Source organism: Ciconia boyciana, chromosome 4 (genome assembly GCF_034638445.1).
Source record: "Ciconia boyciana chromosome 4, ASM3463844v1, whole genome shotgun sequence".
Lineage (NCBI taxonomy): Eukaryota > Metazoa > Chordata > Aves > Ciconiiformes > Ciconiidae > Ciconia > Ciconia boyciana.
The window spans coordinates 57,364,974-57,381,125 of record NC_132937.1 but is presented as its reverse complement, the minus strand read 5'-3'; the positions used below and the strand labels follow the sequence as shown (position 1 = coordinate 57,381,125).

The 16,152-nt window shown below is 41.2% G+C and overlaps 1 protein-coding gene across 1 annotated transcript in view; it reads right to left on the bottom strand.

Moving 5' to 3' along the window:
• TRPM3 (transient receptor potential cation channel subfamily M member 3) overlaps window positions 1-15,596 on the bottom strand; it is a 288,488-nt gene extending 272,892 nt beyond the window's left edge. The window contains exon 1 of the mRNA XM_072858792.1: window positions 15,492-15,596. Within this exon, the coding sequence (XP_072714893.1) occupies window positions 15,492-15,581 (90 nt within the window). The 5' untranslated portion in view covers window positions 15,582-15,596. The remainder of the gene's footprint in view (window positions 1-15,491) is intronic.
• Between the last annotated feature and the right edge of the window lie 556 nt (window positions 15,597-16,152).

Genomic DNA, 16,152 nt, shown 5'->3' with positions numbered 1-16,152 from the left:
TGCTCCACATCCATAGAGTACATACAAAGTTTGTCACCTTTCACCCTTAATATATCTGCTGCGACCAAGCATTGAGACTAACTTCAGAAGACTCTTCTGACAACTCCTGAATTCAAGAAGCTCCTATAATAACAGCCTAGCAGTTGCAGTTCTGTTCTGTACTGCATAAGAAAGTGTTTAAAAATATATCTCTGCCCACATTTGAAAGAGAAGAGACACCTGCAAAACCAAGGACATTTTCTTTGGAGATTAACACTCTTTGCTCCATTTTGCAAACTACATCAGATCAGGAAAACACAATTTGCCAGACAGCTGCAGTTAGATCAGGCTGCTCAGGCCCCATACAGCTCAGTTCTGAGCATCTCCAAGGACAGAAAGTCTACAGCCTCTGCAGACAACCTGTTTCAGTGCTTAAACACCCTTATGATGGCTTGTTTCCACTACTCTTGTCCTGACACACTGCATCTCTGAAAAACCTCTGGCTTCATCTCCTCTGTACCCTGCTTTTAGGTACAGAAAGCCAGAAACAGGACTTCCCCTCCACCTTCCCTTCCTGTGGCTGAACAAACCCAGCTCTCTCTTGCATGTCATGTGCAAAACTCCCTGAACAGTTTAGTGGCCTCCACCACGGTCACTCCAGCATGTCCATATGTTTCTTGTTCTGGGGAGCCCAGAACTGGACACAGCACTCAGATGCGATCTCACAAAGACAGGGGAAGGATCAGTTCCCTTGACCCCTGCTGGCTACAGTCCTAACGCAGTGCAGGATGCAGCTGGCCCTCTGCTGAAAGAGGACACTGCTGCCTCGTGTTCAACCTTGCTGTCTGTCCTGGTTTCAGCTGAGATAGAGTTAATTTTCTTTATAGTGGCTGGTATGGGGCTATGTTTTGGATTTGTGCTGAAAACAGTGTTGATAATACAGAGATGTTTTAGTTGTCGCTGCACCAGTCAAGGACTTTTCAGCTTCCCATGCTCTGCCAGGTGCACAAGAAGCTGGGAGGGGGCACAGCCAGGACAGTTGATCCAAACTGACCAAAGGGCTATTCCATACCACATGACGTCATGCTCAGTATATAAAGCTGGGGAAGAAGAAGGAAGGGGGGGACATTTGGAGTGATGGCGTTTGTATTCCCAAGTAACCATTACGCGTGATGGAGCCCTGCTTTCCTGGAGATGGCTGAACACCTGCCTGCCCATGGGAAGGAGTGAATGAATTCCTTGCTTTGCTTTGCTTGAGTGCGCGGCTTTTGCTTTCCCTATTAAAGTGTCTTTATCTCAACCCTCGAGTTTTCTTACTTTTGCTCTTCCGATTCTCTCCTCCATCCCACCGGGGGGGAGTGAGCGAGCGGCTGCGTGGTGCTTAGTTCCCAGCTGGGGCTAAACCACGACACCATGAACTCCAGTTTCCACCACTGTTTCTAGTATTGAGAGTAAAATAGCAAATGGGAAGTCAAGTAATGTTTTAATGTTTTTATAAATGATCTGGATGCAGGAGTTGAATGTACATTAAGTTTGCCAATGATAATAAACTAGGAAGAGCTGTGGACTCCCTCAAGGGTAGAGAGGTCTTACAGAGAGATCTGGATAGACTAGAGAGCTTGGGCAATCACCAACCGTATGAAATTTAACAAGAGCAAGTGCCAGATTCTGTACGTGGGACGGGGTAATCCTGGTTATACGTACAAACTGGGGGACCAGAAGCTGCAGAGCAGCCCTATGGAAACAGATCTGGGGGTTTGGGTTGATGGCAAGTTGAATATGAGGCAACAGTGTGCCCTGGCAGCAAAAAGGGTCAACCGTGTCCTGGGGTGCATCAAGCACAGCATAGCTAGCCGGCCGAGGGAGGTGATTCTCCCACTCTACGCTGCACTGGTGCGGCCCCACCTGAAGTACTGTGTGCAGTTTCGGGCACCTCAATATAAGAAGGACATCAGACTACTAAGAGTGTGTCCAGAGGAGGGTGACCAAGATGGTGAAAGGCCTTGAGGGCAAGACTTTGGAGGAGCGGCTGAGACCACTTGGCTTGTTCAGCTTGGAGAAGAGAAGGCTGAGGGGTGACCCCACTGCAGTCTACACCTTCCTCAAGGGGGGCAGCGGAGGTGCTGATCTCCTCGCTCTGGTGACCAGCAATAGGACACGAGGAAATGGAACGTCAGGGGAAGTTCAGACTGGACATTAGGAAAGGTTCTTCACTGAGAGAGTGGTCGGTCTCTGGAACAGGCTCCCCAGGGAAGTGGTCACAGCACCAAGCCTGTCAGAGTTCAAGGAGTGTCTGGACGACGCTCTTTAGTCATATGGTTTAGTTTTAGGCAGTCCTGCAAGGAGCAGCGAGTTGGACTGGATGATCCTTATGGGTCCCTTCCAACTCGAGATATTCTATGATTCTAAGTATACATGGATGAGCTAACTAATTTTAGCTCAGATCTGGGACTAGTAATCTGCTATCTCCGGAATGAGATCAGGACGCAGACAGTGAACAGGAGCTAGTGAAAGGATTAACTTGATCAGATAAACTTTCTGCAACAAACTGATATTAGTGGTATGACATTCTAAAATATATTTGTATTTTGTCCTGTGCATGAAGTTAAAAGACATTGTGTTAATGTTAACCTTTCTATTTTTATCTGCTTTATTTTACTTATAATATCTTGTCAATATTTCTGTTGCTAACCTACTTCAATTTTTTATTTTTAAATAACCCACTTTTATGAATGGAATTTGAGAAAAATCTAGTACGAGCAGAGATCTACTAATATGTACGTAATCCAAACAAGTGGGATATAATAATAATTGCTGCTTTAAGCATAATGTGTTTTAGCATTTATGTATTCATAGAGTATTCAGATCACATATCAACTACCTGAATTAATTATGGTATCTCATTCCTTACTGAATCTTTTTTGCACTGAAACAAGTGCATTATGTTATGCTGCCTGTGGCCTTACAGTGAAAAGTTGAAAGCCCCCACAGCAGGAAGCAAGTGTTTTAATGACAGATAATTTGAGTATCTGAGGAAGACCTTAAACGTGAAATTCAGAGTCATAGCCTATTGCATCATGGAAGGACAGAACAGGAAATCCAGAAAGAGGTAAAATTTTAATGGAGCAGTTTTGATACAGACTTTGGTTGTATTGGGACTGTTATTTCCAGAGAATGTTGCCTCAGCGGTTTCTGAAAAATCAATCTAGAGTCAAGGGATATTAATTCTGAGCACACAAAAATAAGGCAACTTTGAGGATGTTAATGCTAGTTTTACTCATGCTGATATATAATAGGTGCTTCCAAACTGGGATTTTTCATCTGCAAGATACCTTTTTCTGGACTATATATATACATCCAGTCCATGCAATAGCATTTTGGCATGAGGAAGAAATGCTACGGGAGAAGAGCCACAAGCCAGTTCAGATGATTTTGCAGTATTAACCTTGCTTTGTCTAAGACCAAGGAAGAGAGTGTGTCCCAGAACTGGGGTCCAACTGCCACATCAGCCAAGCTTAAATCACCATTGGGGAGAAATCCTTCCTGACATGAAATGACCTCTGACTTTCAAATAAGCATTTACTAACAAGGGCTAAGAGTACAATTAAGGTTGGGATGACTGTCACAAAGAATCTAGTTATCAAGGCTTGAAGCACTGCTGTATTAAGTGATCACATTGATACTGAAATAAAGCATATTCCGTAAAGCAAGCTAAAGTAGAATACTTCACTATGCAATTCCAAAGCACTGGGAGGAAACACTCCATCATTAATGTGGTTTAACTGTAATAAAATGTCATTTTGTGATTGCATCAATGCAAACAAGGGCTAGAACTGCCATGGATAGTGACGATATCCTCACTGCTCAAAGAAAATGAAAAAGCATTTTTTTTTTCTATGCTATGCTGCTAATCAATTCAATTAGTAAATGTTCCACACATTTCTCTGCAGCTACTAATATTTATTTAATCCTATTAAGTAGTTTGCTTCAGCTTTTTGCCCTCCTCATTTACTTTAACGGGAGAGTAGATTTGGGATTTGATATGGAAAAACTTTGCAGCATTAGTTATGCACATGACTATTTGCAGCAGAGATACCTGAACGTGCCCAGTCTTGAATCGAAATAACATAATGTACATTATACCTACCCTGGACTATTGCAGTGTTTCTGCTTCAAGCTTCAGGCTCTGTTATCTGGCAAATAAGGGTCACACCCCCTAAAAACTGGTGAAAGTGTCTCCATTGATTCAATTGGATTTCAGATGAGTCCTAAATAAATTAGTGGAAACTATCTGTGCTAACATATTTCATGGCACTGAGATGCTAAATTTGTCAGATAATTTGGCGCAAACAATTTGCTCAGTTTCAGTACTTACCTAAAGACTTCCTATTGTAGTCACATCCCTGGCAGACTGCAATATTGGGTGAAGAAGTAGTTCTCATTTGTTCTAACTCTACAGACATCCATTTTATCATGGGACATTTTAGTAACACTTGAGAATTTTTGAACATTAAATAAAACTGGAAATTTGCACTACTTAAGAAATAAAAGTAACCAAAAGAAAAAACTTCATCCTTGGATGTTAGTAATAGCAGCCAGCAGCTTCTAAGGGGAAGAAATCCTATGAACAATTTACAATTCCCATCTTGAATAAGCTAAATCTCCCACAGTTACCATTAATAAGAAACTGCACAGGATATTTTTGGCTTGATAGATCAGATCTTTAAATTATTCTTAAATAATCACATGTATCAAGATAAAATAACCTGATCACATTTAATATCCCAGTAGGATATCTCTGAAAACCTTTTTTGTTCCCTTCCCTCCAAATTTGTGTTAGAAGGATCAAAACTACCTTTCTATTCCAGAGAAATGCACATAAACATTAAATTTCCTCATTTGTATGTAATAAAGGTAGCATATATGCTTGAAGTTCAGTGTCTTAATAAGTACTGTGCTGCTGATTGTCCCCCACATGGCGTTTTAAAATTTATTTGCTAATGCGACCACTAAAAAGCACTGGTTTTATTACTATGCAAGAAACAAAAACAATATTTCTACTGTGTGAAAATAAAATTATTGTCTCCCCTCAAACCTCTCCCTGAAGACTGGTATTTGTGAGTCAACTCACGTTATTGTAAAGTCAGTTAAATCAGAAAGACTTTGTAGGCGATTTAACAGAAATGTTATTTAGTCTCTTCAGGAGACAGAAATGAAAGAGGGTTGTGGTACCTTCTGTTTCTTTATCAACCCTTCCCCAGTTTATAGAGCTAGGATTACCATGGAATACGGAGCAGGAGTCCCTCATGTCCCTGCTGGCCTTTCTAGTAAGACACCTGAAGACTAGAGAAAGAGAGAAAAAAGCAAGCAGCAAGGGAATCCGTCTAACTTCCGTGGAGGAAATAGTGGAATAAATAATCTAATAATCTATGTTGGAAGATGACAAACAGCCATATGTCGTGAGCAGATCTATTAAACTAGCCAATTTCCAAACACAACACAAGAATTTTTAAGCACGAAAGGCTGCTATATCTGTCCCCTCTGCTCATAGTGGGCAAAACAAGAAATCATAGACTTTGAGTGCAGCAAGAAAGATCCAGGCAGACACCACAGAAAAATATTCCTGATGGCATAGATAGGGTCACACTAAAAGATTGCCTATGAGGGTTATGGCTTTAGGAACTTAGATAAACATCTGTAAGAAATTATGTATATTGAAGTAGTCCTGCTAGTGGCAGGATAAAGTTAGCAGCTTTTGGGGGTCTCTTTTCATGGTGTATCCCAATTTACCCTGTTCTCACAGAAGAAAGTAAGTGTAGGACCTCTAAAAAATTGGCATCATATTCTTTCTTAAGACAAAGTTGCATTTGACCTGAATAATTTAAAAAAGTATTTGGCTTCCAAGCAGTATTACTTCACAACCAGCTATATCAAAGACGATATAAAATTACAGCCATCACATCCAAAACCAAAGGGATACCTTTAACTACTGCTTTGCTTGTCTTAACGAGAATTTTGGGCAATCTTGATGCCTGATCTACCCATCCTGCAGGCAGAGGGAATTGACCTCTTCCTTGGATGGCTCAGTCACTGTACTGCATGTAGCAAATTATTTGCTATTATTATTGCCATCATAACCTGGCAGCACTATTGCTTCTGTGAGTACAGGCTAAGCAGCTAAATGTCAGAAAACTGCTTTGAGTGATGCAGTTCTGGAAAAGGGCCAGCAGGGAGGTGGGCAGAAATGTAGGAAAAAAAACTGAGAAAAGCACCAGTATTATGGCTAGGTTGTACAGATCTTCACAGTTTTAATTTGATAACACAGAATTTTCAGCCAGAAAAAAACACTGTTCATCAAATACAGCCTCCTGCATAAGACACCACCTAGTAATTTGAAGTACTGAACCCAGAAGCTGAACAAGAGTGTATTTGGAAAATGCCTTCTGCAATTCAGAAAACTTAGAAAATTCTACCTACAATCATAGAAAAGTCAGTCTGGAAGGTCCTCAGGGTATCCTGTAATTAGTTCATCCTGTTGTAGTTTTGGTTTCTCTTTCTAGCTGTATGCAAAGAAGCATGTCGAGCCATCACACTAGGAAACTGAGGTGTGATATTGCATTACAACAGACCCAGCAGCAACATGCCATGCTGATTAGTAAATCACAAAGTTCAAAAAACTGGATCCTTCCGTAACAAAACAATGAGGTGCATCCTCCTTAAATTCTTAATTATGATGGCTCAATAAGTAACTACATCTGCCCTCTGCATCTACCCACAAAAGCTGAAGAAAAAGGCAACTGAAAGACAATGTTTTCACTCAATCACCTTCTCACTAATGTAAAATGAGCCTGATGATTGTTTTAATTACATTATAAGAATGTATTTTTCTAATATTCATAATAATTCATAATTTTCTAATTTTCATAATATTTTCTTCAGTAACTTCGTTGACACTGCTAAAAGCACTTTGTCAGACTGTTTCATGTCATCATATTATTTGGGGGATGAAAGATATTTTCGATGAAGTGATTTTATTTCATGCTTTATTACCGGCTTTGACATAAATTTCCAGAGAGACCCAAGGGCATTTATTTTTACACTGTAGCATAGTCTTGTTAGCAATTCAGGTGGAATAAAACCACTCAGCTTTACTTTATGGTCTTGTGCCCTGAATTTTTCACATAGCACCTTTTCAAACATAAGGAACAGTACTGCAGAACAACATTAAAATCTTATGCTGTTAATACAGGTTTCCACTAACAAGCGGCATTGTATTTGCCGCTTCTTGGTTGTATGACCTCTGTACTTAGCATTTTGCAACTTTTTTTAAAACAATAGTATCTGTTCAGAACCAGCTTTAATTTTTTTCTATTCTGTTAATATACATAAAAATGCTACTTTTTTTTTTTTAAATTTATCTGGAAACAAGACCATAAAGCATCTCTCATGCAGTCACAAATTAGGAAACGTGCATTTACTTTTTGATAGGCAAGTTTATTGCAGTGTTTCATATGTTATCAATTCTTGCAAAGGCCAGTGGGAATTGAGGCCACTTGCCACCTCCTGTAAGTATTCAAATCTGAAAAGACTGAGGGTCATGCGAAGCAGAGACCATTTATGAGCCAAGTCCTTCTGCGTGCAGGAAACATGGACAACCCCGGATGACTTCTCTGATTCCTCACATTCATCACTGTAGCCCATTGGCCATGCGGCACAGAAGGCAGCAAAACCCCACTGTATTTTCTAAGACAAAGGTAAAGACACTGATGAAACAGCTCTGGATTTAGGGAAAGCACTGCAAAATAATATTGACATGCAAGAGAATAAAAACCTGTAGCCATTCCTTATTTTAAAACAGCCAGTTGTTGTAAAGCTTTAAACCTTAGCTGCTGCATGAGGACTGAAAATTTAATATTACCTTTTCTATCACTTCTTTTTGAAAAGCACTCACATGGCAGTGACATACCTAGAAAGAAAAGCCATTTTTTTTCTAAAATGCTCTGGTTTAAAAGAAGAAACTTTGCATTCGCACAGCCTTTTCCAACCTGAAAGTCAAAACTATTTTTCCCTCTACATGAAATTAGTAGACTATAGCCTCCTCCTTCAAAATGGCACTGATATGTCTACCTCTTTTACATGTAGGATATCCCATGGAAACATGACTTCTACTGCTAGGCTTTTTGTTTTGATTTCTCCCTTTCTTTTTTCTTAACTGGGATAATATTTCTTGTGGAAAATAGTTTGCTGCTACATCACTTCCAAGTCAGTGGTCACCAACCTGAGTCATATTCATGGAAAAGATTCAGTCGATAAGACAAACTGCTAACAAGCTCTGATTCACCTTTGATCACATAAAAAATGTACACTGCACCAAAGAATTAACCACACAAAGTGACTACTTTTGTATATAAAAAAGGAAAATTCATTAACAGCTTCCACATTTCCTTCCCTTTCAGAAGAAATGAACTGACATAATCTGTCAGAAACTCCTTACACATGATCATGTCCAGGCGCCACATGAGAAGGATCAGCTCATCTCACCGTTGGTGAGAAGTATGACTTCAAGAAATAAGCAGCTTTTGGGAATGTGCAGCCCCCAAAAGGCATATTATCAGTTCTTCAACCCCAGCTGTAAAATGTCTTCACCGCGCTGCCATTACTTGATTATAAAATGCGAAGTACTAGAGGTGCAGCTAACAGTTGAGCAGCAGTAATGCAAGCATACCTGTGCAAAGGTGCTGTGAAGCTACATGGCAACACCCATTGCTCCCGATTTGGAGTGTTGTGTTAATTTATTGATGATAAAACAGGAGACTGCAAAGGCACAGCAATGCCCTAGCCAGGTCTCTTTCCTGCCATCCTTAAATGATGAAGAAGATGGCACAGGAGCAAAACAGACAACAGAAAGCAGAATCTTTCTCTTTGCTGGTAACATGGCTTTTGGGCTTCTAAGGACAAATAATGCACCATAGAAAATCTGTGAATTAGAGTCAAAAACATGCAATATCTATTACAACAGTAATAGATATAACCATGATCTTTCTGGCAGGAAGACAGAAGTTTGTTTATCCAATAATCTCTTTCTGAACAGAACTTGTATGCACTCTTAAAACTCATCTATCTTTCATACTGTATACAACATCCCACCATACCGAGAGATGTGACTAGTTTTTCTATTTGTGAATTTACAAGAAAATTGTTACATTGACTGATATTTTCTACATGCCTGTGTTTTAAGCAGTCTGATCCTAAGAGCTGAACTGTCATTACTTCCCAGAATGCATCAAATCCTCCTGAAGCAAGCATAGTGCTGGCTCATTCGTTACTACAGTTTAAGTCAGTAAGCAGCTGAGTGCAGGCACAGGTAAATCACTACCCCTATTTTACTGTCGGTAATCTGTATATTACTTTCAGAAACATTGAGTGCGCCAGCTCGCTAATGATAACAGTATGCATTAGGATTTGTTCCAAGTATCTCAGTTTTTCAATCGAGACTTAGTAAACCTGCCCTCTCATTTTGCTGCAGTTTGAAAGGTGGATATGGTAAATTAACTAAAATAATAATCAGAATCAATTCTAAATATTAAGCAGTGATAAACTGGAAGACCCCACTGCCAACCGGGCATCAAAAGACTAGCTAAGAGAAAAAAATCTACACATTTTTACTGCCTTTGTGTCTAGATTTCTGCTCATTTTCTCATTGATAGTGAATAAAATAGCATAAAAAGCTTACACTTCTGTTTCTGAAGACGATAAACCAATCTAACATTACCACCTCATGATTATGGCACACAAATCCACTTACAAGTAATTTTAAAAATTATTTATCAAAAGTATCTTCCCTGTGTTATAGGACTATTCTATCAGTCCAATAACCTTTTTTTCAAATCCACGTGAGGAATAAAATCAACTCCAAAAGATATAGCTTTCTCCTCTCTTACAGTCACTTCTTCTCACAGTAGAGGGTTCAGAAGCATAAATATTTACTGTTTTATAAAGAACATATTTCATTCTTCCACCATTCTGGAGAAGCAAATTTTTCATTCAGTTTGACGAATGAGGTTTTTTAAAAGTATCCCGAAATAAAGTTATATTTGGTAATCAAATAGCAACGACATTTTGGTGATTTAAGCTGTTGAACAGTGTGGTATTTCACCATGTACTTTAATAAACCCTGCCACGTGTTTCCCAGTCTTTATTCCTGTAGATACCTTGTTTATGGATGTAACCAAACTTACTGTAGCAGTAGAAATATTGTGCACACTTCTATTTCACATATTTCAGCCCAGCCAGAATTTCATATGTATATATTGTCACACTTAAAAGACACTTTTGTCTCATTCTAATGAACCATTTTTTAGCTTTTGAGTTTTCTCTTGCTTTACCTTATGCATTCTTGGTAGGGCAATCAAATAAAAATAATTAATAAAAATAAGATCTAGTTTTTCATTTGGTAAGAAATTTAAAGTCTCATCTCTTTAAGCTTCCAGCAGTTCCTGGAGCTACATTAGACTGCTGCCCAGGTTAGGTAAATGTTCTTTGTATTTATTTGGTAGAGCTGAGCAGGCATTTTTACTGAGCTGTATGCTGGGAAAAATTAGCCAAAACATTTTCTCCAGTGTTTCTTCTGATTCACTCGGTTTCCTTTCCTCTGGCCCTTCCAAAGTTCCTGCCTTCCAAGTCTACCTACTGACATGCAATTCAAATTAATTATAAAAAATTTTAGTAGTAATAAAAATTTTTATTAAGAAAAAATAGGCAGGGTAATTTGTTGCTTTCCAAATGTTTAGTACAGTACTTCTACACATGCACATCTCTGAATCTGTGGTGTTAAGCTTATTGCACATCACAGACTTTTTATTTTTCAGTCCTCTGTCTACTCTCAGTTTAGGGGTTTTTTTTTAAGTGTATTGCTCATTCCTTGATTCCATGGCATGTATCATATCTGTCCCAAGCAGAAGTGCAACATCTGCAGTCTCTCCTAGGGCACAGGGTCCTCTGAGTGAAGTCTTTAGTATGATGTCACTCATACAACATTGTTCTAAAATGTCTGTTTTCTCTAAATCCTGCCATTTGGACTTGACTTCCGTTCCTGGGAGGCAATCTCTTCTTCTGACGTGGAGACTCAGAAACTCTCTTCGAGCATAAAACAGAAATGTGACTACCAGAGCTTTCTGCAACTGGAACAAAGCTCTTACATATACAATGGCACAAAGTGGATCAGGACTGCTTGCCACTAATACTAACCCGTCCTTAAAAGAAATAAAAAAGTATCAAGGTAACAAGACCTTGGCCAAACACACAAAGAAACACGCTTCAGAACTCAGGTAGAGAAACAGAAGCTGGACAAGTCACTGCTGGAAAGCCACCTCTGGGAACTAATGTGACCATCTCAGGAGAATGACAGTTCCCCTCTCTGCACAAAGCCACCCCCTCTGCATATGTGCTCAAGGCACTTCTTAATCCTCTTACTTCAAATGGGAAGGTATTAGACGGTGTGTTAGCATGTGTTTAAGTATATTGAAACAACTACAAAAAGTACCAGCATGGAACGTGCTACAGGAAATTTATTAGGGGAAAAAATGGGAGCAGTGAAGGATGAGCTGATGACACAAGTCGTAAAAATGTTCTCCAATAATTTGTTTCAATCTGTACTTCAAATACAGCTCCTAGTACTCTGTGTGTCTGTTAGAAAATGAAAAACGGAGAAAACAGGATTATAAACCATACCTAAACATGAGGGTATTAGTGAAGTGGGTTAGAACAGGAACACATGCCTGGAAGAAAAGCATAGGGAGCAAAGCTGGACAGCATCTGCAAATGATCCTAGTTCACCTAAATAAAATGAGGCCACTGTGGCCAGAGCCGCATCAAATGTCAGTTCAGGCAACAGAGCACTGTACACCATTTGAACAGAATGGAGCAAGAGCATAGCCTACCTGTTGAATAATACCTGTGCCGGTTTTGGCTGGGATAGAGTAAATTTTCGTCACAGAACCTATTATGAGGCTATGTTTTGCATTTGTGCTGAAAACAGTGTTGATAACATGCTGATGTTTCAGTTACTGCTGAGCAGTGCTGACACAGAGTCAAGGCCTTTTCTGCCTCTCACCCCACCCCACCAGCGAGTGGGCTGGGGGTGCACAAGAAGCTGGGAGGGGATGCGGCTGGGACAGCTGACCCCAACTGCCCAAAGGGGCATCCCACACCGTATGGCGTCATGCTCAGCATATAGAGCTGAGGAAGAAAAAGGAAGGGGGGGACGTTCAGAGTGATGGCGTTTGTCCTCCCAAGTAACCATTACGTGTGATGGAGCCCTGCTTTCCTGGAGATGGCTGAACACCTGCCTGCCCATGGGAAGGAGGGAATGAATTCCTCGTTTTGCTTTGCTTGTGTGCGTGGCTTTTGCTTTCCCTATTAAACTGTCTTTATCTCAACCCACGAGTTTTCTCACTTTTACTCTTCCAATTCTCTCCCCCATCCCACCGGCAGGGAGCGAGTGAGCGGCTGTGTGGGGCTCAGTTGCTGGCTGGGGTTAAACCATGACACCACCTTTTATTATTTATTTAAAACCAGTCACTTCAAGACAATCCTATAGATTTGTTAGTGAGTAATACAAAGTGAGAGGCCTCCATGCAAGTCCTAGATTCCAGTGTTTATTTAGATCCATCAGTGTGAAAGCACTGATGCTCCACTTAAAATTATATCCACAGGATAAGAACTTTAAACTTCTCATTGAGAAGACATAGAATTAATTGAAAAGTTCGTGCTGTTTATTACCAAGGTCCAGGTCATGCCACAGTGATTTTTTTTGCATGTAAAACAGGAAATCTCTGCTATCTCTCATTCTTACAAGTTCAGGCAAAGGTGTATCCTTGACCTTAATGATGTCATTTAGTTGTTTTGTTCTGGTAGACCAAAATAAAGCATGGAAATGACAAAGACACAATGATATTTTATATTCTCTTACTCTTAATAAATTTACAATGTACATTGAAATAGAGTTTGGCAACCATAGATAAAGCAGATAATAATAAAAACATGCCATTACATATCAGCTTTTTCAAAGTTTATTCTGTATTGAGGGCATTCTCTGCAGAGAAAGGCTGTATAAAAAAGGGTCTACAGGACATCTACTGAGAAACAATATTGCATTAGCCCTTAAAACCACTTAATCCATTTGGAAACTGGGCAATTAAAAAATGAGCTTAGATTATTGCACTTGCCTTTCCAATGTTTGTGGATTTACAGGAGCACCTTTCATTTAGGAAAAAAAAGGGTTTCTTTTTTTTTTTGGAGAAAGACACAAAAGAGAAAAGAATACATGCACCCTTCTGATGAGTGAATTTGTATATATAAAAATTTTCAAATTCCCTGAGGAAAAACAGGAAAATATTTATACTGCTCATCTGGTAATTTAATGCTGCTGTTACCACACTCTTTCCTTAATAGCTCTTCATGACAGGAGAATTCCTTCAGGTTGGCTATTCTGTCTTTTGAGGAATTAGGACAATGGGGCCCTGCTCTTACGCGAATCACTTGCTTTGAACACGTTAAATAATAAAAGACAAAGATAAGAAGTATATATTGCAAGTAAAATTTTAAGCTGATTGGGAGCCTTGAAGATGCTGATACATGCATTTCCCTCTCCAATTAACCAGTTCTGCTCATCAGCTCAGGAAGGTGCCAGAGCCTCACCTCATTTGCTGTGGTCTCTCCCACACCTCACACACCCCTCCGTGCAGAGGTTGCTTATCTGTGGTTATTTGCCCTGCTCTTGTTAACTCTGCAGGGTCCACTCCCTCTCTGGGTTATAACTAACAGGTTATAGCTGTAGCTTCAGAAAATCATTTTTAGTCAGCTCTTTTAATAATTAATGGCAACGTTCGCCCTTAAAATGTGCAATGAAGAGAAACCATACACAGGGGGCAACATTTGCCTGCCAAAAAAGAAATATTGCAGACTTTTTCCCCCCCCCCCCCGATATCGAGAATGATAATAACATTCCCCACCTCTGAATTCTCACACCTCAGGAAAATTATGTTTTCCTAAATGTATCTGACTTGTAGAATATGGATATTCGAATGTGTGCTTCTGCGGCGGGGGTTGGGAGGGGAGCCTTTGCAAGAGAATCAACACCACTTTCTGATTTGTTCTGTATTAGTTATATTTTGATTTTTCAGCAATCTAAGTTTTATCTTTCCTCTGTTCTTTGGAGCTGCTCACAATGTACCTTCCAGCAGCCATACATCTGGTTTGGAAACAGAAATATTTTTCTAGGGTAGCCCCTTCCTGTGACAAATACCTGTTATGATACACAGCATGGTCACTTCTGCATCGCAAATACAATAACTATACGTGCAATATATGTCTGCTAAGTGCACTATCATAGACTACACTACTGTACAAATATGTTGCATTAGGAAGACTGACCTAATTTCAAAGCTACCGGCACAAAATCAAATGGTTATACCAAACATTACCTTCTAATACACTGTTAGAGTAGCCATGTTTTACCTGGCTGCATATTAATTTCAAAGCCAAGCTATCAAGTACTAAGATGAACTGAGATGATTAGTGTAATGAATCCAGCATTTTATAAAACATATTACAGGTGCAGAAGCCTAAAGGGACCTGACTATACTGTTTAAATTTTCATTGTATAACCCAATTAATTAAGAAGTTCCAAGAACAGAGATTTTTCAGTTCAATGTAACCTTTTTTTCATCAGAAAGTTGATCCAAGATATTTTGTTTTCCAGTTACAAATGTCTCTAAAACAGCTTCAGTGGGACACGCAGTAGTAGTGGTACTTTGCGTGCTGAGATTAAGAGCCCTCCGCTGTCTATAATCCCAAATACTGTTTTCAAATAATTAATAATTATCTCCTAGGAAAGCACATTTTAAAACACCTTCAAAAGCACCTGCACAACTGTGCCACTTGGTTTACAAAGAAAAAAATCAACGTCAGAAAGTTTCACTGACGCTGTCTGCACTGCCGGTCTTTCTCTGACCCTGCTCCTATGCACAGCTCTCAAGGAACCAAGACAGTCTTTGTCCACTCGCATACTGTTCCGCTTACTCGTTAGTCTGTGCGGTACTGGACCTTCGGGTGTTTCCTAGGGACTAGGTAACCCCAAAGAACAGGTGGCAGGGGACTGCTCACAAAGGAGCACACCTTAGAAACAGACTCCTCTTCATCCCTAGAAGTTCACGCTTCATTTTTTTAAGACAAGGCGAGTAGAAGCACAGATGATCTCCACCATCCCCTGCTCCCTTTTTAGCCCTCTCCCAGACCTTTCTCGACTGATAAACGCGCAGAACTGGAGCACAGACACGCAATTTCGGTACCTTCAGGTACTGGCAAGGGGTCTTAAAGGAAGCAGGGAAGCTAATGAATAGTGGGGTTGGGACTATTTCGGAATTAACTTTCCAGCAGCAGCGTCTGCAGTGCCCCGGGCGGAGGCCGAGCGGCAGACGCCCGCCGGCGGGCAACGCGGGCCGTCACCGTACCTTAAGGAGCCTGACGGAGGGGAGGAAGGCGGCATGGCACAGCTTCCGGATGGTCCAGTTGAGCGGCCGGGGAGCGTCGGTCTGGTTCATGGCCCCCCACAAGTCCCGCCGGGAGAAGAGCCGCAGACCTGACGGCGCCTACCGCCGGCACCGCGCGCCAGGGCGCGGGCGCCCCACGCGCATCCCGCCCGCGCCCGCCGCGCCGCAGGGCAGGGCTCGCCCGGCGCGGGCAGAGGGCTGGGCTGGGCGAGCGGCGCGGCTGTAGCCACCGGTCCTCCTTAAGAAAGCCACCGCCTGCCTGGGAACGGCAGTGCTCATGCATACCAAATGCGGCTGAATGGAGGCGCTCGGCCCGCCGCTCGGGGCAGGCTGCGCTGGCTGAGCGGCAAGGGGCAGCCCGCATAAAAAAAGAGGCTGCAGCGAGGGATGCTGCTCCTGCTCTCTCCCTCCTGCCCTCCTCAGAGAGCAGCCAGGGTAGCCTCTCCCCGGCAGGCTCAGCCATCCGCCTCGCTCCTCCGCTTCCCTGGCGAAAAGCAGGGCAGAAAGGAGATAATTTAAATAAGGCGAGCGGAGGGGTACTTGCACTTTCTTTCCCAAAGCATTGCCAGGAGAGGGGAACCGGCATGAGGGGAGGGGCCAACGCTCAGACAGCAAAGATTGA